Genomic DNA, 25247 nt, shown 5'->3' with positions numbered 1-25247 from the left:
GCTCAATCTTGTCAGGCTGCCTTCTGCCTTAGGAGCATTATTACAGATTGCTGCTTGAACTGCCCTTCTCCTGGATCTCACTGTGGCTTGCTGGTGGTGCTTATCCTTGCAGCGCTGATACTGAACCCTCAGAGAAGCCATCCTTGGTAATAGTATCGAAGTAGCTGAAGTCCTAGTACTTTCTATTCAGTACTCTACTGTAGCGTCTCCATAGTGCATTTCACTAGCAGAAATGAAGGAGTATTTAGGCCATTGTGCCGTCTAGACCATTTAGTACTGTGCTGTAGACCATGGCTTCATTCTCAAAATAACTTCTGAATGCCTAAAATGTACCAACTGTATTAAAAATACAGTTCTCAAAATATTTTTAAATTATGATTTAGTAACTCATATGCTTCTTTGTTAAGTTTCAAAATAATGATATCTATTTGCAGGTTTAATGATTACCAGAATGCAGAAACTATGATGAATGTAGATGCTCTTTTGACATATGTACAACCACTGGAATGGGAGAGAAAAATATGAGTGATCTCTACTGCATAGAAAAATCACAGGCGCCACAGACAATACTATCGATTATTGTCTCAGTTTATAACTGAAGAAACTGGAACGTTTCAGTTAGACATGCATTTTGCTCCTGTGCAAGTTTGTGGATTCACTAAATTCTATCTATAGGCTCCTTGGAGGGTCTGTAGGCTCCATGTTTAGTACTGTATGGATAAAGCTGAAGAGATGGCTCAGTGATTAAGAGCACTGGTTATTCTTCCAGAGGACCCAGGTTCAATTCTCAGCACCCACCTCAGGCCTTATAACTGTAACTTCAGCTCCAGGGGATCTATCACCATCTTCTGGCTTCCGCAGATACTAGACAAGCCTGTGGTGCACAGACATGCACGCAGGCAAAACACCTTTACATGTTTGAAAAGAATTGCATGAATGGTCTGGAAAAGGCTCAAACTTATTGTCTCGAAGGGAAAAAGATTATCTGTAGTGATGAGGAAAGATAGAGTCTGCCAGAGAAGAAAGTGCTAGAAGAAAGCTGTCTTCTGCAGCCCTCCATGGAACTAGGGGTCGGTCATACAGAAACATCCTCTAGGAAGGGGCATGGGAAAAGTAGTGCCTTAAAGAAAGAAACAGATGGTTGCTTTGCCCCAGAATGGAGTTCAGTAAGGATAGCAGCATGTGGTGAAGAAAAAGCCACTGATGGCAGATCTGCCATGGGGACAGAGGTGAGAGAACTCAGAGAGTAGGTGGAATCCTTATTGTATACCAGACAGCAGGCCAGACACTGGCGATACAAAGCTGACTGAGACAAAGATGAGTCACCCGTCTTTCAGATCTCATTAAGCCCAATCCTGGTGGCCCGTTTTGACTAGTCTGTGCACTTCTTCAGAGAGTCTGAGGGCCAGAGGCAGTGGGAATAAGAGGAACATGGGGTATTAGGTATTCAAGGGGAAGGAAGCTGAGAAAAAAAAAATTGCTCTTCTGTTTCCCCTGCCTCTTCATATGGAGCAAACACTGAAGTGAAAGAGAAGTTATGTAATAGAAGAAAGCAAAGCCACACCTTGATCACATCATTCAAACCAGCTAGCTACCCATCTAAAAATGAGCTACGGCTGAGGGATGCATCCTCTACTCTCACTATGAATTCTTCAGAGCCCTCTAAGACTCTTTGCTACCTAAGGAATCATTTGTGCTTCAAAACAGTCTCAGCTGGGGAGGGGCAAATCAAAGAAAGAAAGAATGAATGATATTTTTAGATTTTTTTTTCCTTTGGGGTGCCAGAGATACCCTGCACCTGGGTCTCTTCCTGTCCTCGCTTCTCAGGATGAAGGATGCTGTGGTTCTTTTTTTAAATGCTGCTTTCTTCCTCACTCCTTGGGGGCTCTTTCACAAAGGCTCACGTAGGGAGCTGCTGTAGGTGGGAGGTGTTGGCTGGGCTCATGTCTCCCTTTGATCATTCTCTTCTGGCAATGGAATCTGAAAACTCCCTGCCCTGGGCTGACAGAATGAATCTCTTCCTCCCTGAAGGGAAGCAGCATCTCCAGTGGAGAGGCAGCATGCAAACTGAGGCGACAAGAAGAGAATAGGGCTGAAGCTGAAATGACCTACTTAGAACAAAAAGATGATGTTGGGGTCATAGATGAAGCAGAGGCCCGCGAGGTGGCTCAGTGGGCAAAGATGTTTGCCACTAAGCTGGTGACCTGAGATCCATCCCTGGATCTCTCATAGTAAAAAGAGAGAAGTGACTCCCATGAGTTGTCCTCTGACTTCCACACTTATGCCATGGCACACACACCTACACATATACGCAGTAAATAAGTATATTTTAAAAATAAAGGAGGGGGAGCTGGAGAGATGGCTCGGGGGTTAAGAGCACTGAGTGCTCTTACAAAGGTCCTGAGTTCAAATCCTAACAACCACATGGTGGCTCACAGCCATCTGTAATGGGATCTGATGTCCTTTTCTGGTGTGTCTGAAGACAGCTACAACGTACTCACATATAATAAATAAATCTTGAAAAAAAAAAGTAAAGGAAGGAAGGACGGAAGAGCCTGCCAGGGCAATGGGGTGGCTTCAATGCAGATGGGGCAAGGAAGGCCCAGCATAGAAAGGAGGAGTTAAGCTGATTATTCCTTTTTGACATTTTAAAAAATTAGCATATACTAATCATCTATGATAATGGTTTTATTATGATACTTTTGTGCATGTACCTAGTGTATTTTTTATTATATCCACTCCTCATTATCCCCTTTCTATTGATCTCCTTCCTCTTCCCAAGTAACCCCTCTTTACTTTTCTTTATATAAATAGAAGTATTTTAATAATCATATTTTGATTTATTTATTTGTGTGTACATATGTGCATGTGTGCATGTGTATGCATGCCATGGTGCATGTGTAAAGGTCAGAGGGCAACTTTGAGAGAAAAACTAGAGAGAAACCCTCTAGTTTTCTGTCTCCATCATGTGAGCTCTGGGAATCAAACTCAGGTCCTCAGGCTGGATGGCAGATGCCCTCACCCACCGAGACACCTCAGCAGCTCCCCCTTCTACTTTCAGGCCTTTGTGTATGTGCACAGGCAAATAAGTTTAATTAGGGTTACTTATAGGAGCATGGTGTAAGGGATTAGTTATAGAAGCATGGGCAACTCACCAGTAGGTACACTACTGAAGAAAATTCTTTCACTCCCTTAGCAACTACTAACTGCCTATAGACTCACTATTGTTTAGGAGGCCTTGATGAATCAGGTGTGGTGGTACACATATGCAGTTCTAGTACTCAGGAAGCTGAGGCAGGAGGTTCATGAGTTTGAGGCCAGCCTAAGCTACATAATGAGTTCCACACCAGCTTAGGCAGTGTAACAAGACATTGTCTCAAAAATAAATAGACTGAGCTATGTGCATGGTGGTGGATGCCTTTATTCCTGGCACTGAGATGGTAGAGACAGATCTCTGTGAATTTGGAGCCAGCCTGGTATACATAGCAACTTCCAGAACTGCCAAGGCTATAATGAGACCCTGTGTCAAAAATGAATGAATGAATTATGAATGAATGAATGAATGAATGAATGAATGAATATGTCTTGAGTCATGGAGGCTGCCTAGGGGAGCTTTGCATGGATACTCAGTGAGCTGAAGTTCCTGTGTAGATGATATGGGGGAAGTATCTTTATCAAATTTTGTCCAGTGCTTAGATGAGAAGTAGAAAAATATGTGGCTATGGAGGTTGCTAATTGGGTGTTCCACTCATTGCTGCAAGAATGAGCAAAGGCCCCACAGTGCAGTGACATAATTTCCCCCAGGGGGATCACAGAGAGGTCTTGTGTACACACCTCTGGTCCAAAAGCATGATATGAGGAGATGCAGGAAGTCTCTAATGGGCTTAGATTGAGGGCCTAATATGGAGGAGTGTCGACCCAACTACAGATCCCACCAATGGCTTCCACATCACCTCAGGGCCCATGGATCTGAGAGAACAGTAACTCCTGAGAAGCAGCAGTGAGCCAGCATTGTCATGTGTGTATATATATATATATATATATATATATATATATATATATATATATATATACATATATATATATATATTTCCACTGCTGGGTCACAGAAGGGATTTAGGGCATACATAAAGAAAGCTTACAAAGGAGGTAGGCATTAAACTGAGCCCCGAGGCATGCAAACACAGGATTGAAATGAAGAAAGAGAAATGGTTATTCCACACTGAAGAAATAAGTTAGGCTCATGTGTGCACCAAGAAGTCAACCAAAACTGACAGTAGAAGAGATGGAGAAGCCAGAGTAGATGAGGGAGGGTACAGTTGCACAGGACACTTTGCATTTCTAACTAGGACTGACTGTCAAAACCCAAGAATTTGAAGCCATGTCTCTCCTCTCTGCTCTAGCTACAAGCCCATCGTGGAATTCATTGATGCTCAGTTTGAGGCCTACCTACAGGAGGAACTGAAGATCCGGAGAGTACTGCACTCCTACCATGACTCCCGAATCCATGTCTGCTTGTATTTCATTGCCCCGACAGGGCATTCGCTTAAGTCTCTGGACCTAGTAACCATGAAGAAGCTGGATAGTAAGGTATGAGGCAGGAGCTGGGGCTCCACAAGCTGCACTCTTACTCATCTAATACACAATGGTGTGGGGAGCCGTGAATCTTGAGAGGCATTCGCCATGGCAAGATGGCGCCTAAACAACTGTTTGCGCATGTGTGTAGAGTGAAAATATGCCATGTCACGGCCCATCCTGGGGCGTTACGTAGGGTGATGAGCGAACAGCCAATCATGAGCAGACACGCCACGCTGTGGGCAGATACCCTGCACTGTGGTGTATATAAGCAGTGCGGATTTTTGGGTTCGACCCTTTTTCCCTATGGATGGAGACAAATAAACAGTTGCTGCAGAAGGAACCTAGTGTCCACGTGTCTTCTTCCCGGCGAGAAGACTGCGCGGGCTACACAATGGCTCCTTGATTCCAGTAGAGGTCTTTATGGAATCCTAGTCCAATTGTTTATTACCTTCCTCCATATAGATGATATTACAGATCCTGCATTTGGGTCATATGCTGCATCATCTGGATTCCTAGTATTAGGGATGGATTTGTCCTAAGTGCTCTTCCACCCTATCTGTCTTGGAAATAAAGATGAATACAAGCAAGATGGCTGTTCAAGGCTAAGGATGCTGGATTTGGCTATGGAAAGGGTTTCTCTTTCCTTAAAAAAAAATTAGATTTCTTTTATTTTGTGTTTTCAAGTATTTTACCTGTATGTATGCATGCTTGGTGCTGAAGGAGTTCAGAATCCCCTAGAACTGGTGTTAGAGATGGTTGTGAGCCAATAAGCAAGTGGTACAAAGCAAACCTGGATCTTCTGCAAGAGTAGCCAGTGCTCTGAACCGCTAAACCTAAATTCCCAGCACCATAACAACAAAACAAATTGAACATTTAATTCTTTAAAAAGCCTAATTACTATAGTTTTTCTATCCTAACATTTGGCATGCACCAGGCACTGTATACATGTTACTTCATCTTTTTTTTTACCACTTGTATGTGTGTTATATGTTGTTCATGCATTCATATGCATGTTTGCATGCATGCAGGTACACGTGTGTAGGTGCATGTGTGTGTGGGTGCTTGTACATGTGGAGGCTGAAGATTGATATCAGAATCTTCCTATCATCTCCCTTTCACCTTGTTCGTTGAGGCAGATTCTCAGCCACGCCAGAATTCAGCCATATGGCTACTCTTGCTAAGCTAGCTTGCTCTGGGAATCCTCTGTCTCTGCCATCTGATGCTGAATTATAAGCAGACTGCCATGCCCACCTAATGTGTTTGTGGGTTCTCGGGGTCCTAATGCAGAAAAAGCTTAGTCGGGAACATGCTCCTTTTTGTTTGTTTGTTTAACAAAAACTGTTTTATATATTTTTTAAATTTTTAAATATTTATTTATTTTTTTTAATCAAAAAAAATATATGCAATATACTCTGATCAGGGTTTCCTCTCCCCCAACTCCTCCCAGGTCCTCCCTACCCAGAGCCATGTACTTTCTCTATCTCTCTCTTGTTGAAAAAAAAAAAAACTAAAAGAATATGAGACAAAACGTCTACAAAAGTACCATTGAGTTCACCTTGTGTTGGCCATCTACTGCTGGGCATGGGGCATAGCCTGAAGTTGGTATACACAGGGAAACTTCATTGGAAAACAATCCTAATTTTTCCTTTGCAAGTAGGTATCAATTATAGACAGTCTTTTGGTTAGAGATGGAGCCTTTGTTTACATCCGCTCTCTCAGCAATTGGGTTTCATCTGGCTTGAACCTGTGCAGACCTTGTGCATGTTGCCACACACTCTGTGAGTTGATATCCGCCTCAGTCTCAATGTGTGTAGAAGGTGCTGTTTCCTTGGAGTCATCCATCCCCTCTGGCTCTTACAGTCTTTCCACTTCCTCTTCCACATAGATCTCTAAGTCCTGGGAGAACGAGTTTGGTGAAGACTCATTTAGGACTGAATGCTCCAAAGTCTCACTTTCTACACATTGTCCAGTTGTGGGTCTCTGTGTTAGTTCTCATCTACTGTAGGAAGAAGCTTCTCTGATGAAGGTTGAACAAGGCACTGATCTATGGGTATAGCAGACTATTGTTGAGTCATTTTTTCCAATGTTCTTTGAGCAGAACTGTAATATTTGGTTTTCCTTTGGTAGTATACAAAGTACATGAGCAGTGTGCATAGTGTACATAGTGTACATAGTGTACATAGTGTGCAGCACCCATGAGCACTGGTGAGTCGGAGTGAAGGCTCTAATTAGGCCCACTCAGCTTTTCAGTGTTTGATGAGAGTGTGTAAGTGTTGTCTCTAGCAATAGGGACTGGGCCCTGTTTTTGTCCTTCTGATAATCTAGTACAGTCAGGTACCGTTAGTCACATTTTACGCATGAGATCACTGAGGCGTGGAGAGGCAGATTGCTTGTTCAAGGTCAGACAACTTGTAATGAAGCTGAGATTTGGCTTTAACTCTCTAATTGCAACTTATTTCAGTATACAAAAGTCTAATTTACACATAGTCATTTGGTAGCATAGCCATTATAAGAACTGAATGTCAGCTATAATCAGAATAACAGTAGTTTTTCCATTTTTGCAGCAATGAGCTCACTGCTCATGAATAATAGGCTGCTCCTGAAATGTCTTCATGCCCAGCATACAACAGTATAGGGCAGCAGCGAGCCATGTGGTGGGCAGTCTGGTGGGTGGACTGCATTAAGTAAGCAGTTTTTGGCTTATGTTTATTGTGTACCAATGAGGACTTGGACCAAAAAAATGACAAGCAGATCTAGATTTGCCTGTGGTTACACCTTGGGAGAGATTCTGATCTCTTGACACCGCCCCCCCCCCAAAGACTTCAAAGAAGATAACTAACTGCAAGACCTAGTCTTAGACCAGCATCCTAAGCTATGTGGTGTGAGTCTTTGGGGGACTTGGAAAGTTCAAAAGAGACAGGATTTTTTCAGTTCCAGGGCTCCCATGCTTTCCTTTCAGAATCCCAGGCCTGAGCACCATTCATGCTGCCCAATGGGGTCTACGAGCAAGAATGACTCCATTCTATGCAGGAATATGAGCTTTAGTGTTCTCTGTCTCCACAAACCACGCCCATGACAGGTTCCTTTACCTTTGGCAATAAACCCTTCCTCCCATCCTGGAGGGCTTTCAAAGATCATTGTTCAGGCAGGTTGAACTTTGGGCTTGCACTGGGCCTTTCTCTTGCTGTCTGAAATTGGGCATTCACACCTGCTTTCTTTACCCAGAAACAAACACTCCAACTCAAACATTAGTAACTTGTATAGGGTGGGATAGTGGGTACGGGATGTTGAGACAGGATCTTGTGAGGCTTAAAGCTACCCTCAAACCTACCATATAGTTGAAGATGACATTGAGTTGATCCTCCTGCCTCCACCTCTCCAGTGCTGGGATTATAGGTAGAGCTGAGGATGGAACTAAGCTAGCATCCTACCAACTGAACTCTTTGCCCAGCCCCAGTCTACCATGTCTGCATAAGTTTCATGTCAAATTGGTAACGCTTGTTCTTCTGGGCTTAGTTAGCTGCTCCAAGTAAGACAACCACATGTCCATCATCACCAAGTTCTGTCCCTGCTTCTTTTTTTCTGATACCTCCCAAGTGGATTCATGTTATATCTGGCTGGGGCAACCCTAGACTGAATGGGTTGGGACAACTTACTGTTACCAACAAATGCCCACCTGTTACCTTATCAACCACAGATTCGCTGTCATCTTTCTTCTTTGAATCACTCTAGGGGTAACTTTGATTCCAAGGTAGATAGATCATAGTTTTTAACTAGCTTTGAGGTAAGGCTGACTTGGATTTTAATTTTAATTCGGCTACTTATTTGTCCTGTGGCCTTAAACAAGTTACTTAACCTCGGTGTGGTTCAATTTCACATTGGTAAAAGACTGGTAAAACACTTTCTGGAAAAGTTGCTGTTAAGATTAATTACACTAAGCCATACCCAGTGGCCAACACACAGTAAGTACTTCTTATTTCTTATTATATTGTTTGGCCAAAGGTGGAGAGTGTAGGGCCTATTTGCTGAGCTTTCCTTGTAGGCTCTAATGGAGCCCTAGGTTATGCAGTTATCAGTTGCTAGTCAACACTAGTTAATCCCACTTTGTTCCTCTCTCTCTCAGGTGAACATCATTCCCATCATTGCCAAATCAGATGCCATTTCTAAGAGTGAGCTGGCAAAGTTCAAGATCAAAATCACCAGTGAACTCGTGAGCAATGGAGTCCAGATCTATCAGTTCCCCACAGATGATGAGTCGGTGGCCGAGATCAATGGAACCATGAACGTGAGTGGGAGCACAGGGCTCACCTTTCTCGTCTTGGGTTCTTATGATCAGTCTTTGACGAGAAGCGGTGAAGTACCTTCGCCATCCATCTTAGTGTGGTAACTCTTGATTCCCAGAGTCTCAGTTATGGATGGCAGAGGATCCAGAGCTTAAATAGCTCCTCTTTCTACTGAAGGCTACTGCAAAGCCTCAGCAACACAGATTAGTGACCAGGGAAGTAAAAGGGGAAAGGCTGACTCTAGGCTGAGTGGCAAAGCTGGGAATCCAGACCTCTCCTTCTGCTCTCCTCCTCTTCCTCCCTTGTGGCTCATGTATGTGTTCATATGTATGTGCAGGTATCTGTTCATGTGTGTGGAGACATTAGGCTGATGTTGGGGGAGGGGGGTCTTCTTCAATCACTCTCCATATTACCTCATAGTCTCTGCTGGCCAACGGGCCCTGGGGCTCCCCTACCTCTGCCTTGTAAGTACTAGGATTACAAGGGAAGTGCTGTACTTGGCCAGCTTTTGTGTGAGTGCTGATGATCTGAACTCCGGTCCTCGAGATGACCAGGCAAGTGCTTTATCCACTGTGCTATCCCTCCAACCCTCTAGCCACCTTTTCAACAGCCCTCACATCTAAGCCAGACGAGACCGCAGGAAAGACATACCTTGTTTGTTGCTGATCCCAACAATGCTGGAACAGTGAGTGGGTCCAGCAAAAGACAAAAAGGCTGAAAAAGTTGGTTGGCCTCCGAGGATGGGCTGTTGTCCAAGAATTAATCCCTGTTGTCAAGGAGGGAAATGAAAAATACTCTCCACTTTTGCTGGCAACCACAAGTGATTTTTTTTTTAAAAAAAGATGTTATTTATTTTTTATTTTAAGTGTATGAGTGTTTTGCCTATGTGTAAGTAGATCATGTGTGTATAATCTGCAGGGAGGCCAGAATCCCTGGGACTAGAGTTACAGATGGTTGTGAGCTGCCTTATAGGTGCTGAGAATCAAACCCGGCTCCTCTGCAAGGGCAGCAAGTACTCTTAAAAAAACCGAGCCGTCTCTCCAGCCCCAGTGATGTTTTTAAGCATCAAGGTTGTGCTTTACCTTATTAAGTATGAATGAATTTATAAAACAAGTCCTCTTTCCTCCCCGCCCCCAGAGGAATGAGTAACAAAGAAGGCGGAGTCAAACACTCCCCGAGCTCCTTTACAATGTGTTGCTGCTGTCGCTGTAAAAGCTTCAATGTTGTGATTTCCAGGAGACAGCTAATAGCTTTCAGCAAGCCTCTGCTTCGGGAACAGATTTTTTTCTCTCTACTGAGAGGCATCAGTTTTTCCTAATGACATAATGTCAGGGGACAGCCAAACTCAGGAAAGTCTTGTAATAAAAGCCACTTTTAGCAAACTTTTCCTGCTGCTGGTGCCCTCTAAGTTATCATTACAACATCAGCTGCCACCTCTTATGATCTGGCCAATGAATTAGCAGAGCCAGGCAGCAAGTCAGTGTCTAGCCTCATGTCTTGCCCATCAGCACAGCCCACCCGAGACAGGTTTCTTAGTAGAAGCCCTTCGTCTGCCTTGACAAGTCTGACTTAACTGATTCAAGTCTGCATGCCTTGTGCTGGGTGGAGTTGTGTTCCCCGTGACCTGCAGTGGGTACGGACAAAAATTACAAAACACAAAACAGTGCCTTCTCCTCCAGGAGTCAGGGCATCTGGATGAAGATGAGGGACTGCTAGTTAGGATAAGAAAACTGGAAAAGGTGCCCAGCCTGCAGAGAAACGGGAAATGTTTTCTGGGTGTAGCTTGCACTGATGTCTGGAAGCATCTACGCACCTCAGGACCTTAGTCCCTGTAGATAGCTTCTGAACTTATTTTCCCTGAGTCATCAAGCAGTGTTCATACTCGTGGCTTGATTTGTTAGGAACAAATAGGCCTGGTAAGTTCTCAGCAATATGAAGGTGTCCTGTTACTGTCACTACATTATGGGTTAAGAGTGACAATCACCCTTGCTCTGTTCTCCTCTCAAATCTGGCTTCCTGCTCAGCCCGGGGCTGCTCCAGCCTCAGAGTTGGAAACTTGCCAGTGCTATGAAGCATCAGTTCTCAAGCATGCTGCTGTGGCAGAGGAGAGCTTGTGAGCCCCACAATACTCACAACAGTCCATAGCTCATCACTGCTTCACTTCGAACAACTAAATTAAAAGCTAGATGTGTCAGTGCATGCCTGTAATTCCAGTACTGAGGCAGGAGGATTACATGTTTGAGTCTGGCCTAGGCTACATTTAACAAGACCTTGCCTCCAAAAGAAAAGAAAAGAAAAGTAAGCTAAATCTCATGGGTTCAGGGTCACCCCCTCTCCTAAGTAGTATTGCTCAATATTCATTCCCTTGCATTCCAACCTGCTCTTTTGAATGGGAAGGAGGAGAAGGGGTACCTTACAGCTAAGATGCCTGGACTTGGACATATCTGTGGGAGGGGCCTGTAGGGGAAGCCTTTGTGTTCTATATGCTGATTGGGAAACAGGAGGGAGGAGCCACGTGCTTTGCCCATCTGCCACCACTCCAACAGTATCAAAGTCTGTAGAGAAACCATACAGTGGCATCACCAGAGATGGGGAGGGATCGTTGGGAACTATGAGAAATAGGTTCCAGATCCCCAGCCCTGCCTATTGAACAGCCAGTATGGGAAATCAAAGAGGGAGAAGTTTTGTTTTGTTTTGTTTTGTTTTTTACATAGTTTGAGAAGACTATACAGCTGCCCTGTTATTCCCAAGTAAAAGATATTCGTGGGGGAGCATGCCTGGCCTTGCCCTTGGCTTTTGGGTGGCTCTAGAAAACCGTATTTCAGATTGTGGAGCAGGAGATAGAGAATCTGGGGGGAGATAGAGTGAGTGTACTGGCTGTTTTTTTTGTGTCAACTTGACACAGGTTGGAGTTATCACAGAGAAGGGAGCTTCAGTTGGGGAAATGCCTCCATGAGATCCAGCTGTGGGGCATTTTCTCAATTAGTGATCAAGTGGGTAGGGCCCCTTGTGGGTGGTGCCATCCTTGGGCTGGTAGTCTTGGGTCCTATAAGAGAGCAGGCTGAGCAAGCCAGGGAAAGCAAGCCAGTAAAGAACATCCCTCCATGGCCTCTGCATCAGCTCCTGCTTCCTGACCTGCTTGAGTTCCAGTCCTGACTTCCTTGGTGATATACAGCAATATGGAAGTAAGCCGAATAAACCCTTTCCTCCCCACATTGTTTAAATTCATTCATTATTTTTGAGACATAGTTTCACTATGTAGCCAAGGCTGTTCTGAAACTTTTGACCTTCTTGCCTCAGCTTCCTGATTGCTTGCATTATAGAACGGAGTTTATTATTTAGATACAATGGTACTAGTCTGGCAGAAGGACACACCTATAATCTCAGCACTCCGGAGGTGGAGGCAGGAGGATCAGAAGTTTAAGGTTATCTTCAACAACATAGGGAGCTGGAGGATAGCCTGAACTACATGAGACCCTGCCTCAATAAATAAATAAATAAATAAATAAATAAATAAATAAATAAATAAATAAATAAAACAGAAATGTAATGTTATCCTTAGAATAGCTCAAACTGTAGCTAGGGATTAAAGAGCAGGCCTAGAACTCGATCAAGCCCAGTTAATTGGTCATTTGTTAGGCACTGGGTTTGATTCCCACAGTAAGGGCAGATGGTTGGCAAACTGGATCACAGGGAGGCTAGAGGCTCAAGCCTGGCCTCTTCCTTGACTCAGCAATGATAGCTCCATTGTTTCCATGTACTTCTGTTGGAATGACCAGTGTGGTATTTGAGGGAATCAGGTGGCAGTCTTGTTTAGCCACGAGCCTGAAATGGGAGCAGGTAGAACCAGCCTCCTAACTAGGAAACTCTGTCAACCCTGGGAAGAAACCAAAGCCAGTCAGTATACATCACCAGAAAAGAGCCTGGTGGAATTTTAAAGCCTACAAGGAAAAAAACTAGAAAACCACCCTTCTGGTCTTCAAAGCGTAATACATGTGGTTGTGCAAGGACAGAGTAAGTCATGTAGGTTGCATCATCAAACAACTTTCAAGTGGACCAAGGGGAGTTCAAGGTAGACATGAGCCTGGAAAGGTGATGCTTTGATTTGAAAGTGTTGCCCGTGTGATAGTATTAGGAGAGGGAGCCTTGCAGGGCCTGATGATGCAGCCCTATAATTCCAGCCACCCTGCAGGCTGAGGCAAGAGGATCACAAGCTGAGTTCCCAGCCTGGGCAACTTAGTAAGACCCCAACTCAAAACAAAAACAAGCCAGGGGGTGGAGGCGTATGCCTTTAATCCCAGCACTTGGGGGGCAGAGGCAGGCGGATTTCTGAGCTCGAGGCCAGCCGGGGCTACACAGAGAAACCCTGTCTTAAAAGAAAAAAAAAAGACAGCTGGGGAAATATATACAGTAGTATAACATGTGCCTGACATATGCAAAGCCCTGAGTTCAATTCCTAGGACTGATGATTTTTAAAGGGGGCTAGAGAAATGGCTCGGAGGCTAAGAGCACATACTACTCTTCCAGAGGATGTTAGTCCTATTCCCAATACCCACACAAGGTGACTCACATCCTCCTGTAATTCCAGCTCCAGGGGATTTAACCCTTTCTAAAGGCCTCTGTGTACACCTGCCCTCGCATGCATGCCCCCACATACAGACATACACAATTATAAATAAATCTCTTTTCAGAAGAAGAGAAATTGGGGGTGAGGAGCTGGGTGGTGGCGGCACAGCATGCCTTTAATCCTAGCACTTGGGAGGCAGAGGCAGAGACACGTGGCTCTCTGTGAGTTCACGACCAGTCTGTTCTACAAAAGTGAGTTCCAGGACAGCTAGGTCTGTTACACAGAGGAACCATGTCTCAAAACAAACAAACAAACAAACAAACTAAAAGAAGGAGTCAGAGTCAGGGAGGGGGAGATTAGGCCTTTATGGCTAGATAAAACAATAAGGGCCACTCCCTCACTAATAGGATTAAGGGTGTTTATAAAAGAGGCTTTATGCAGAATTTAGCTAGCTTGATTGTCCACCTTCTGCAATGAGAAGATATAACAAGAAAACTCTCCTCAGAACACCCAAATATGCTACTGCTTTGAGCTTAGATGTTCAGCCCCTAGAACTACAGAAAGAAAGGCCACGTACGTTCTTTCTAAATTACATAGCCTCGGGTATCTTTTTTTGTAGTTGGACAAAATGGACTAAGTAGTGAATCTGGGACCAGACTCTCAAGACAAGCCCAAGGCTGTCTGTCTGTTGTAAATAGCATTCTGTACCTGGAAGATCTCGTATCTGCTGTCCCTCATCTGAGGTTTAGGTAGAATTACACAAGGTCCCTGGAAGATCTCGTATCTTGCTGGCCCTCATCAGATGCTTTGGTAGAATTACATAAGGTCCCTTTATCAATCTGCTCATCGTGTGTTGCCAGGGGCCTTGTCTTGCAACGGTTAAGAGTCTCCTCCCTGGAGCCACATATATGAAACGCCACTTGTCAGCTTCCTGCAGGAACCTAAAATAAGGAGGGTGGGGGAGAAAATCTGGCCTCTATTTTGAGATAGGACCTGGTAGTGTGATTGAAAGTTAAAGCTCCTCTCTATCCTGCCTGATTCCATTCTGGATGTCATAGCCATGTGTCTTTCAAGAACAGCTGACTTGCACTGACTCCTGGCCTGCTGCGCTTAGTTGACATCTAGCAGATGCTGTTTATTTAGCCTGGACACAGAATACTAGACCACCCTAGGTGGCTTGGGAAGGCTGGCAGCCAAAGTGTGGTGGCCTCCCTGCTTCCCACAAAGACCTAGCCTGGGAGTTCAGTACATGCAGGGCTCCTTTCAAGCAGTCTGTCCTGGCTCCCTCCAATGATGTTTGCCTGTACTTTGCAGAAACATCTTTGATGCCAGTTGCAGAGAAGTGTGCTGTGGGAGGTTCTAGGAGTTTGGTGTGGGCTGTGCCTTTGGGAATAGTCACAGAGCTAGAGGAATCAAATGACAGGAGTTTGCGGAAGAGAGGGAGCCAGTGACCCTGTCATTTGGACAGTGTCCCTTGATGATAAAATAACAGGCCTAAGGGAAGACTGGCATTTCCTATGCCTTTATTTTCTTGGTATTTTCTTTCTTTCTTCTTGAGCCGAGAAAAATGCCTCCCACTTCACACACAGTCCCTCTTCCATCACTTTCAAGCTGAGAGCCCAGCATGCAAGCAGATGATGATACAACATGGTTTTCTTTCTCACCTCCTCCCTCAGTCTAGCCCTCTGCCAGTCACTGCCCCTCATCTCTCCTGCAAACACCAAGCTCATGCCCCTTTCGTCCTGTTCCCTACTCCATTCAAGGAGCATTATAAAGTACCTACTATTTGCCGTCACATACGACCTAACAGGATTGAGTATGTAATTTAGGCTTCCTCAACAAGAGTACAAGCTTCCAAAGTGCAAGGGAATGTGTCTTCTAGTTCTTTATGTCCCTTATAGTGCACCAACAGAGCTTGCTAGTGAAGGCGTGGTGACTCGCCCTCCAGGCTCACGGGGTCAGTGAGCTCTTGCCTCGGCAAGAATAACAGTCCATCTTAGTAGTTTTAGGCTGTGCTCTCATACTCTAGGAAGGGAGTAGCGATGCCAGCAGCTGTACGCACCCCCTTCTGATGCGTATCTACCCCCACCCCGCAACAAATGTGACTGTGGCTATAGGTTGCTAGACCATATATCTGCTCCTGCACCTTGCTCTGTTCCCCATGTGTTAGACCATGCCATTGTTATCTGTTCTCATAAATTCCGGAGCAGGGAGGCAAGAACTAGGCCTCTTATCCCTGCATGGCTGTGGAGCTCTGGAGCTTACTGGATGCCTGTCAATGCTGACACAGTGAGTGACGTGGCAGAGGGAGCACCCAAAGGCCTGGAGATGAGCAACGTTGCATCGTGGGGTACTTGATGCCTTTCTTCTGGAGTTCTGAGTGCTTGTTTGCCTCTGTTCCAGGCCCACCTGCCGTTTGCTGTTGTTGGCAGCACAGAAGAAGTGAAGATAGGCAACAAGATGATGCGGGCTCGGCAGTATCCTTGGGGGACTGTGCAGGGTGAGTCTCCTGCAGACGGGCTGCGCTCACAGAGACCCTCCTCTGTGCTTCTGCTGCCCCTGCCATAATATGACAAGTTCCTAGCTTGTCCCCAGCCTCTACTACTCAGTTCATGTCTCAAATAGCCATAGGGGGTCACTAGCAGCAAGCTCTGGCCCCGTGCCTGGATTCTATGATGTGAGCAGACTCCCTTTGTCTCTAATGAAGAAAATACTCCCTTGTAACTACCGCCAAACACAACAAAAGACAAATGGATTTGGCACAGCATAGAAAGGACTATACAAGTGAGTGTGTCCCTAAGAGAGGCACAAGAATGTTCACAACAGAGAATAATAATGATAAATTATTACACACAATGAGGTGTCCATAAAAATAGACTGGATAATTTGTGGAACAGTCATATCATGGGATCTTAGACAAAGGTAAAAAAATGAATGAATTATAGCTACATCTGCGTGACTAGATCTCAGAAACACAGCACTGAGCTAAATAAAATCACACAAGCCTGCATATGATATGAATTCCAGAAGTAAGCTAAAATAACATGATATATATTTTTATGACTTCATGCACAAGTAATGAATGATAAAACAGTTTTAAAACACACATACACACACACACACACACACACACACACACACACTGAGAGCCGGAACAATGGCTCAGAGGTAAAAAGCGCCTGTTATTCTTACAGAGGACCTGAACTCCAGTCCAAGCACCCACGTCAAAAGTGGTTACTTCCACTTTTATCTCCAGCTCCACAGAATCAAAACCTTCTTCTGGCCTCTGCAGGCATCCCACATAACCCCCCCCCCCCACACACACACACACACACACACACCACACTTATACCATACACACACCACACACATACACAACACACACCACACACACACACATACAGACACCCCACACATACACCACACACACACACACATACAGACACCCCACACATACACCACACACACACACACATACACACACCCCACACATACACCACACACACATACACACACATCACACACCACACACACACATACACAACACACACACAACACACACACACCACACACACACATACACCACACACATATACACACACACCACACATACACCACACATACACCACACACACATACATATACAACACACACACACAATACACACACACCACACACACACATATACATCACACACATACACAACACACACACACAACACACGCCACACACACACCACACACACACCACACATACACCACACATACACACACCACACACACATACATACACCACACACACACATATACATCACACATACACACATACACACACACCACTCAAAATATAAATTTAAAAAATCTTTAAAAACAGGACTAGTGCGATGGCTTGTAGGGGAGGTAAAGGCATTCCCCTCCAAGCCTGCTGGCCTGAGTTTGATCCCCAGAGGCCACACAGTGGAAGGAAGAGCTGACATCTGAAGGTTCTCCTCTGACCTTCACACGAGTTCACACAAACACACCCACACCCTGTCACACTTAAAATAAACTAAAATAAAAAAATACACAAATGAATGATAAAAAGGCAGGATAGCGTCAACGTTTCATTGCCAGAGGAGACAGGCACTAGAGAGAGGGACGTGATAATCAAAGGCCAGAAGGGCCTTCCAAGGTACTGGTAACATTACCTTCAGTTGTGGAGATATTTAAAAATTTAAGGCTTCTTTAAATTGCACAGACTTATTTCATGGACATATATGTGTGTGTGTGTGTATATATATATACATATATATGATTATTTCATAATTTTAAAGAATCAGATATATATTGCATCCATTCATCACATGTTTTTGGTAGTGTGCCTCTTATATATTATGCTCTGCTCTGCTCTGCTCTGCTCTCTTAGCTATGCTATGCAGTTCAGTAGGTCATGCAAGCTCAAGGACACTGCAGTGGGCAGAAGTTTAGGGACCTGAGTCTGTAGCTGTAAACTTTGCCATAGCTGGCAGTTTCTCTGTAAATTCATCCCAACCCTTGGGCAAATAAAGTCCAGCACTGGGAGGGGTGGAGGGGGACAACTGGGATGAGAGGGTCGTGGGTTCAAAGGCAGCCTTGGACAGTGTTTCAAAAAAACCAAAGGTGAGAATTGCTAGTGAGTTGTCCATCTCACTCACAAAGGCCGGAATGATTCCAGGCACAGCAAAGCACCGTTCACAGTAGCTGGATTTCATTCCTCTTTGTTTTGTGGTGCTGAGGATGGAAGAACTGAGGGCTTCATGCATGCTAGATAAGCTCTCCATCTTTGAGCTCCATCCCCTGTCTGGATGTCCCATTGGTAAGAGAAGATGGTCAGAGCTGTACTAAGTTTTGTGCTTCCCTGTCATTTGGCGCTGGAGGTGTTACAGTAGGAACGTTGGCAAGTGCCTTCTTGACCAAGAGTCACCCCTTTGGAGTCTGAGGCCTGACAGACGGGAACCTGAGGTTGGGAGGAGACAAACCAGCAGACAGGGTTCCAGTGACTTCCATGCCTAACGTAGACTGCCCTGCTCTTATCCCAAACTGTTTTTCTTTGGAGGGGTTGGTAGTGGTTGGGGGGATTGGGTGTTTTGTTTTGTTTTGTTTTTTATTTTTTTTACTCCCGAGTTGACTATTCAGGAGTGAAGAAGCAGTTGAATACTGCTTGGGAACCTTAAAGAAGACTTAGAATTATTCCCTCTTTCACCACCCCTCACTTTTTAAATAGGGCTTCATGTATCCCAGGTTGGTCTTGGATTCACTATGTAGTTGAGGCTAACCTTGAATTTCTGACTCTCCTGAGTCAACCTCCCAAGTGCTGAAATTACAGATATACACGATCCTGCCTGGTTCTGGAATTAATCCTACTGACCAGGGATCATGTCCAGAGTTGGTGAAGCAGATACATATAGGTCGGTCCTGAGAAGTTACTTTATTGATGCAGCTTTTTATACTAGTTTATGTTCTATGGCAACAGTTCTCAACCTGTGGGTCACAACCCTTTGGGGATTCAAATGACCTTTCCACAGAGGTCACATATCAGATATCCTGAAAATATCAGATATTTTCATTCCAATTCATAACAGTAGCAAAATTACAGTTTTCAAGTATCAATTAAATAATTTTATGGTTGGGGGTCACCATAGCATGAGGAACTGTGTTAAAAGGTGGCAGCATTAGGAAGGTTAGGGACCACTATTCTAAGGCAACAGGTAGGGTTCTTGTCATGTAAGAGGCCTCAAGCAGAAAGAGCATATGGACCACCCTGGACATTGGACAAATACTTCTGATGACCGTATCTGAGCACCTATAATGATACAACTATGCTCGACTCTGTCATCCCAGAACCCATCCTCTCTGTCCCTACTGTCCTCTTGCAGACCCTGAGAGACAGAATCTTGCCTAACTTATCTGTCCATCATCTCAAACACCACCCTCCTCCTGTACCTGGCCAAACACTACCCTCTAACACAGCGGAGACAGACCTGGAGACATCCTGACAGAGCTCTGCTTGCAACATTGCTCTAGCCAGAAATCCACTTCGCTGTGACTTAGTGCACATCCCTCACCTTCTTGCTCACCATCCAAAGTGAACAAACCTTTGCCCTCTTTGCCAAAGAAATGGTACACACTTTCTCCTGCTTAGGATTGTTGTGCTCCAGCCATTGTCCACCCTTGGCAAAAACACTTCTTTGCAAGCTTCTATTTCCCACATGGGCCACACTGGAGGTCTGCCCCTCCTTGTCCCCACCACCTATTGCTACCCTGGTTCTTTTGCCTTGCTCTTTGGAGACTCTGTCTATGGTCTCTCCCTTACACTATCTGGTTCTGAAGCCTGACTCTGCAGTCTGTCCGCCATATGACCTTGCCTAGCCTTCTGGAGGCCCGGCAGGGATTATGTTCTATTATATCTGCCTGATAAATTCTCTTCTTCCTTCCAGAGTCATTCAAGAGGTTGTGTCTATGGGGATGCCTACAGTCTCCTGGGAGTTTGTAGGTCCCCCTCTTCTGGCCTTTTACTGTACTGCAACCATGCCTTCATGTTTGTAACTTTGGCTTTCTTTGCTTTGTATTGTTCTGTTTACACGTGCTTTCCCACTAGACTGCGGGTTCCTAAAAGCATAGGCCCAAGACTTCATTTCTTAATTCTCAGGGCTACAGATAATACTGAGAACTGAGATTCCACCAGTACTTACTGGGTGGCAGGATAGACAGATGTGTGTCTATCTGTGAAGCAGTGCCAAGCAGATATTTTCCTGTGGAAGTCTGCTTGGTGAATTGGTATTGAGGCATGAATGCAAGTTCTTGATAGTTTCCCAGTAGTAAAGTTTTTACTATTGCCCTTTCATAATGTTTCATTCTCAATGTTCACAGGAAATAGAATTAGGAGGTTAAAATTTGTAGGCGCCGTATAAACAGGCTGTAAAGCCATGTCACCCTTAGACAATTTTACTCCTTACTTCATCCATTTCTTCCTCTGCCGGCCTTCCTTTCAATATACATCCAATGCCCCAATGTCCGCTATGCAGTTGAAAATGAGGCCCACTGCGACTTTGTGAAGCTGCGGGAGATGCTGATTCGGGTCAACATGGAGGATCTGCGGGAGCAGACCCACGCCCGGCACTATGAATTGTACCGCCGCTGTAAGCTGGAGGAGATGGGCTTCAAGGACACCGACCCCGACAGCAAACCATTCAGGTACCTCTTATGCCAGAGCAGGTCAGCCTCCTTGAGCTCAGGAAGCCTGGCCCTGAAGAATCAGCTGGGGAAGCGAGGTGTAGAGGTTAGCTAGAGAGCCCAAAGTAACTCCTAGATTGTTGGTGCTGCTTGAGTGTCTGCACAGCTGCCAGAACAGCTGCCACCCTGCTTTAGAAACACAGACACACTGCTTTAGCCCTTCCCTCCCATGTATAGCCGCTGTGCTGAGCCCTGCTTACATAGACTGGGTGCTGGGGCTTTGTTCGACTGGGTGGCAGTTAGGAACTGCCCTCTGTCCCCACTTTCTTCATTTGGCTCTCAGATTGCTTAAGACAGCTTTCCCAATATGTTCTTCCCCGTCTTTCCTGTTCTCGAAACCAGATAGGAAAAAGTCAGGCGTAGTGGCGTGTGCCTGGAATCCCAAGCACTGGGGAGGCTGAAGCAGAAAGATGGCCATGAGTTTGTGGACATCCTGGGGTATCTAGCAAGTACTACTCCATAGCTATATAGCAAGAACATTCATTTAAAAGGAAGAAGAAAAAAGGGGGGATCTGGGTATGTGATTTGGTAGTAGAGTGTTTGTCTAGCATGCACAAGCTATGAGTTTATCCCTAACACCAAATAAATAGATCAGAAAATACAAAAAAAAAAAAAAGCCAAGAAGCAGTCACTTGGCTTGTCTCGGTGACCTGCATGCTGCTCTTTCTTCCCCCACTGCCTTAGCATGTCAGTGTGAGTTTTGTTTTGACCACTGACGATGAATAATCACTGGTGTTTTCCTCAAATCAGAATCTAAAGTGCTTTTCATTATGCAGGTGGGAGCCATAGACCAACGAAAGCAGCTGCTCTGTGTATACAATATGCGTCATTATCCCTGCATTTTGAATTACCATGTGTTGCCCTTTACTGTGGCTCTATCTCCTTTCAGGAAATGTCAGACATCCATGAGCAAGCTGTGGGGGGGGGGCGCATATCTGTGGGAGGAAAATGCTTTCACATGGCCCCTGGGATCCCACAGAGCCTGTTTATAGCAGAAGGGCCCCAGGACACCGTATAAGCAGTCCTTTGGGGGATGGCTGCTTTAGGAATGGCAGCTTTCCACCCCTCTGTGGACAAGCAGGTCAGGGTCCCAGAAGTCCTGAAGTAGAAGGAGTGGAGTTGGTCTCTGATGGAAGCTCCTCTGTTTCTCTCCTTCACCCCCACAGCTTCCATCTGCATCCGGAAGGAGGTGTGCCTCTACCTGGACACTTAGTCCTGACCTTTCCTTACCCCTTAGTACCTGTTCCTGCCTCTTCAGCCTCTTCACCCTCTTCACACTCTTCCACCAACCCCTGTCCACCTTGCTTGTAAATGCTCCCCCACTAACAAAGTACTTTTTTTTGGCCTACTCTTTCTTGCCAGTTCCTCACCTGTCAAGAGGTTTGTCTCTGACAGGAAGGAAACATTTTTGTAGTTCCCATTCCTCTTCCTCCTCTCTCACTTCCTCAACCCACTACAATCTGGCCTTTGCCTGCCTCCAGCTCTCTACAAAATTCTCTCCAAGGCCTGCAGTTGTGGATTGGTGGCCAGTTCCCTTGTGGCTTGATTTTTAGGTTTGATTTTAATGTGAAACATTAATTTGACTTGAGACACCCTCTGGTTTCAGCTCTTGCAGTATTAGCCTGGCCAGCTTTGTCTATCTCCCTTTCTGTCTTGTTCCTCCTTGTTCTTGCTTTTAAGCTCATTTTCTTCACCTTCCTCCTTTAAACGTTAGCGCTCCCTTGGGATTCCTTCCACAAGCCTCTGCTCTTTCGTACTCCCATCTCTTTGTTCTGGTTCTTTCTAATCTCACAGCCCTAATTACCACCAAGATATCTGGCGAATCCAAAGCTAAAACTTTACCATTGAGCTCTGAACCTATTGATGCGACTGCATCCTGGACATTTCACTAAGACAATCTATGGATGCCTGACCTGAAGCTCTAGCAGTCTACCATCTAGTCTTCTTCCTCCTCCTCCTCCTCTTCCTCCTCCTCCCTCCTCTTCCTCTTCCTCCTCTTCCTCCTCCTCCTTTATCCTCTTCCTCCTCCTCCTCCTTCTTTATCCTCCTCTGCCTTCTTCCTCCTCTTTTTCCAGCATTTCCTGTTGCTATTCATGTTCTACCATCTATCTAGTGGCCCAAGGCAGAAACTTGAATCAGATTCTTCTGGGGGTATATTAAGAGTTTATTGTAGATTGTAAGCACTAAGATTCAAAGAAAGATGCTCATGAAGAAAGTAAGACACACTTAAGAAAGTAGGTAGGTCTGAGCAGGAAGAGCTGCCAAAAATCAGCCTTGATTCCCTCTCTCCCCTCCCCAAGCCCTGAGAATTCTGTAGCCCTACTGTTGCTCCAGATCTCTCCATTTGCTACCAGCCTTTAACATGAAGAGCCTTCTGTTTCATATTTGAATTGCTATAAAGTTTCCTCCCTAAAATAGCCAGGTGGGCTTTCTCATATGTTCTGACTGATGGATAAATGTCCAGTTTTTAAATGCGGCACCCAAATCCTGTCTTCTTTTTCCAGACTCTTCTGTCTTTGGAGCACTTGCCTTCACCATGCTGGCTCCTACTTTCTTAAAAAATAAGTGCAGGTCAAGGGCAGTGGCCTTGACCTGGGCATCTCCCAGTACACCCTGAGTTCCTTTAGGACAGGCATGGTGGCTCTGGACTCTAGATGTTGAGCAGCTAGCATCATGTCTACTCAAATTGGTCACATAGGTGGTAGGTAAAAATCTCAGGAAGTGTTCAATGAAGTGGTAAATCAGTGTGGTCAGTCTCAGAGCCAGGGCCTGGCAGTGCAGGGTAGTGCAGGGTATTGGGAGGGAGGGAGGCCTTAAATGAAAAGACAAGAGACCCAGCTTCTGTTGTCAGTTCTGCCTCTAACTAGGTGTATAATCTTCACTTCTCCTCTATGAGCTACAGTTTCCTCGTGTGTGTGTGTGTGTGTGTGTGTGTGTGTGTGTGTGTGAGAGAGAGAGAGAGAGAGAGAGAGAGAGAGAGAGAGAGAGAGAGAGAGAGAGTGAGTGAGTTAGCTCCTCTGGCCCCTCCAGTAGCTCTGTAATATTGCTGTTGCATACCAAGCTAGCTGTCCTGCCCCACCCCACCCCACCCCTTTGTGCTTCCCTCGTTCCATTTCTCTGTCAGAATTAGAAAAGTGAGGGAACTTGGGGAGGGTGGTTGGGGCCCATTTTCTTGACCAGGGGTTGCCCCAGAGACAGTGGAATTGACTTGATCATATCTGCAGTTTACAGGAGACATATGAGGCAAAGAGAAATGAGTTCCTAGGGGAACTCCAGAAGAAAGAAGAGGAGATGAGGCAGATGTTTGTCCAGAGAGTCAAAGAGAAAGAAGCAGAGCTCAAGGAGGCTGAAAAAGAGGTAAACATAACCATGGAGACCAGGCAGCAAGGGAGGAGGGACTGAGCATGTCAGCAGGGGTCTCAGCCTTGACAGAACTTCTAGAAGGTAGAGAGGCTTGTAAGCTCGGAGAAGGACTCGAGTGCAGTTTGGACAGACAGGGAATTTGATGACATCTGTGTCCTCTTGACTTTTATTTCCTAAGGATGGGACATTTTCTCATTCTGTTCATTATTTAGAGCCATTGCCATCCAACATGGTAGCCACTACCTACAGGTGGGCATTTCTTTCCATTTGAATTAATTACTTTATTTAGGTTTTGAAGCAAGGTTTCTATATGTAGCCTAGATGAATGGGAACTCACTGTCTAGCCCAGGCTGGCCTCTTTCAGGTACTCTTGCTTGAGCCCCATGAGTCTTAGGATTGCAGGCATGTATTACACTGCCCCAAAATATTTTTCATTAAGTGACAAGTAATAATTGCATATATTTATGGACTATGACATGTAACTTTAGTAAGTGTTTATAGTGTAGAATTACTAAATCAGGCAAATAAATAAATCAGTCAATCATTTCATATGTTTATCTTTTTAGTTCTGTTGGAAACATTTAAAATCTAAGCCAAGTCTGGTCACCAGGTCTATAATCTCAGTATGGAAGAGCAGAACAGGAACACAATTTCAAAGCCTGCCTGGGCAACTTACTGAGATGCTATCTCCAAATAAGAAAAGTTGTAAGGGGGCTAAGATTGTAGCCCAGTGGTAGAACCCTCGTATAGCATACTTGAGACCCTAGGTTCAAAATCCCCAGTACTGCTGGGAGTTGGGGCATTTAAAAATATATTCTTAGCCCTTTTTAAATGCACAATAAAATGTAAAGCTTAGCTCCTCTCATTAGCTCATTTCAAATGTTCAGTCCTTGTGCAGATGGTTCAATATAAGCTCTAGTACTGACTAGCACAGGTGCAGAGCCTCTCCAGCATGACACAAAGTTTTCTTGGGCAGTAGAAGACTTGCAGTCACAGAAGGGTTGATCCTTTTCCCACTTCCTGGACATCCGTAGTTCTGTAGAGACAAATAATCATTTTCATGGTTGACCTGCCCCATCCTACCGTTTTTGGTAACTATAGGGAAAGGTAGTCCTGGGCCATCTTAGATAAAATGATGAAATCTAAAATGGAGACAGTGAGAACATTTCCTGCTCACTTAGATTTCTGTCCTCTTGATTTTTTTTT

The 25247-nt window shown here is 45.0% G+C and overlaps 1 protein-coding gene across 5 annotated transcripts in view; it reads left to right on the top strand.

The window, feature by feature from the left end:
• The window catches only part of Septin6 (septin 6), a 66889-nt gene that overhangs the window by 25968 nt on the left and 15674 nt on the right, over window positions 1-25247 (top strand). For all 5 annotated transcript variants that reach the window (XM_031350933.1, XM_031350762.1, XM_031351098.1 and 2 more), the window contains exons 3-7: window positions 4404-4590; window positions 8702-8863; window positions 15832-15928; window positions 20471-20639; window positions 23903-24035. In XM_031350933.1, the coding sequence (XP_031206793.1) occupies window positions 4404-4590; window positions 8702-8863; window positions 15832-15928; window positions 20471-20639; window positions 23903-24035 (748 nt within the window). The remainder of the gene's footprint in view (window positions 1-4403; window positions 4591-8701; window positions 8864-15831; window positions 15929-20470; window positions 20640-23902; window positions 24036-25247) is intronic.

This window comes from Mastomys coucha, chromosome X (genome assembly GCF_008632895.1).
Source record: "Mastomys coucha isolate ucsf_1 chromosome X, UCSF_Mcou_1, whole genome shotgun sequence".
NCBI classification, from domain to species: Eukaryota; Metazoa; Chordata; class Mammalia; order Rodentia; family Muridae; genus Mastomys; species Mastomys coucha.
The sequence above is the reverse complement of the archived record's forward strand: the minus strand, read 5'-3'. Positions and strand labels throughout refer to the sequence as shown.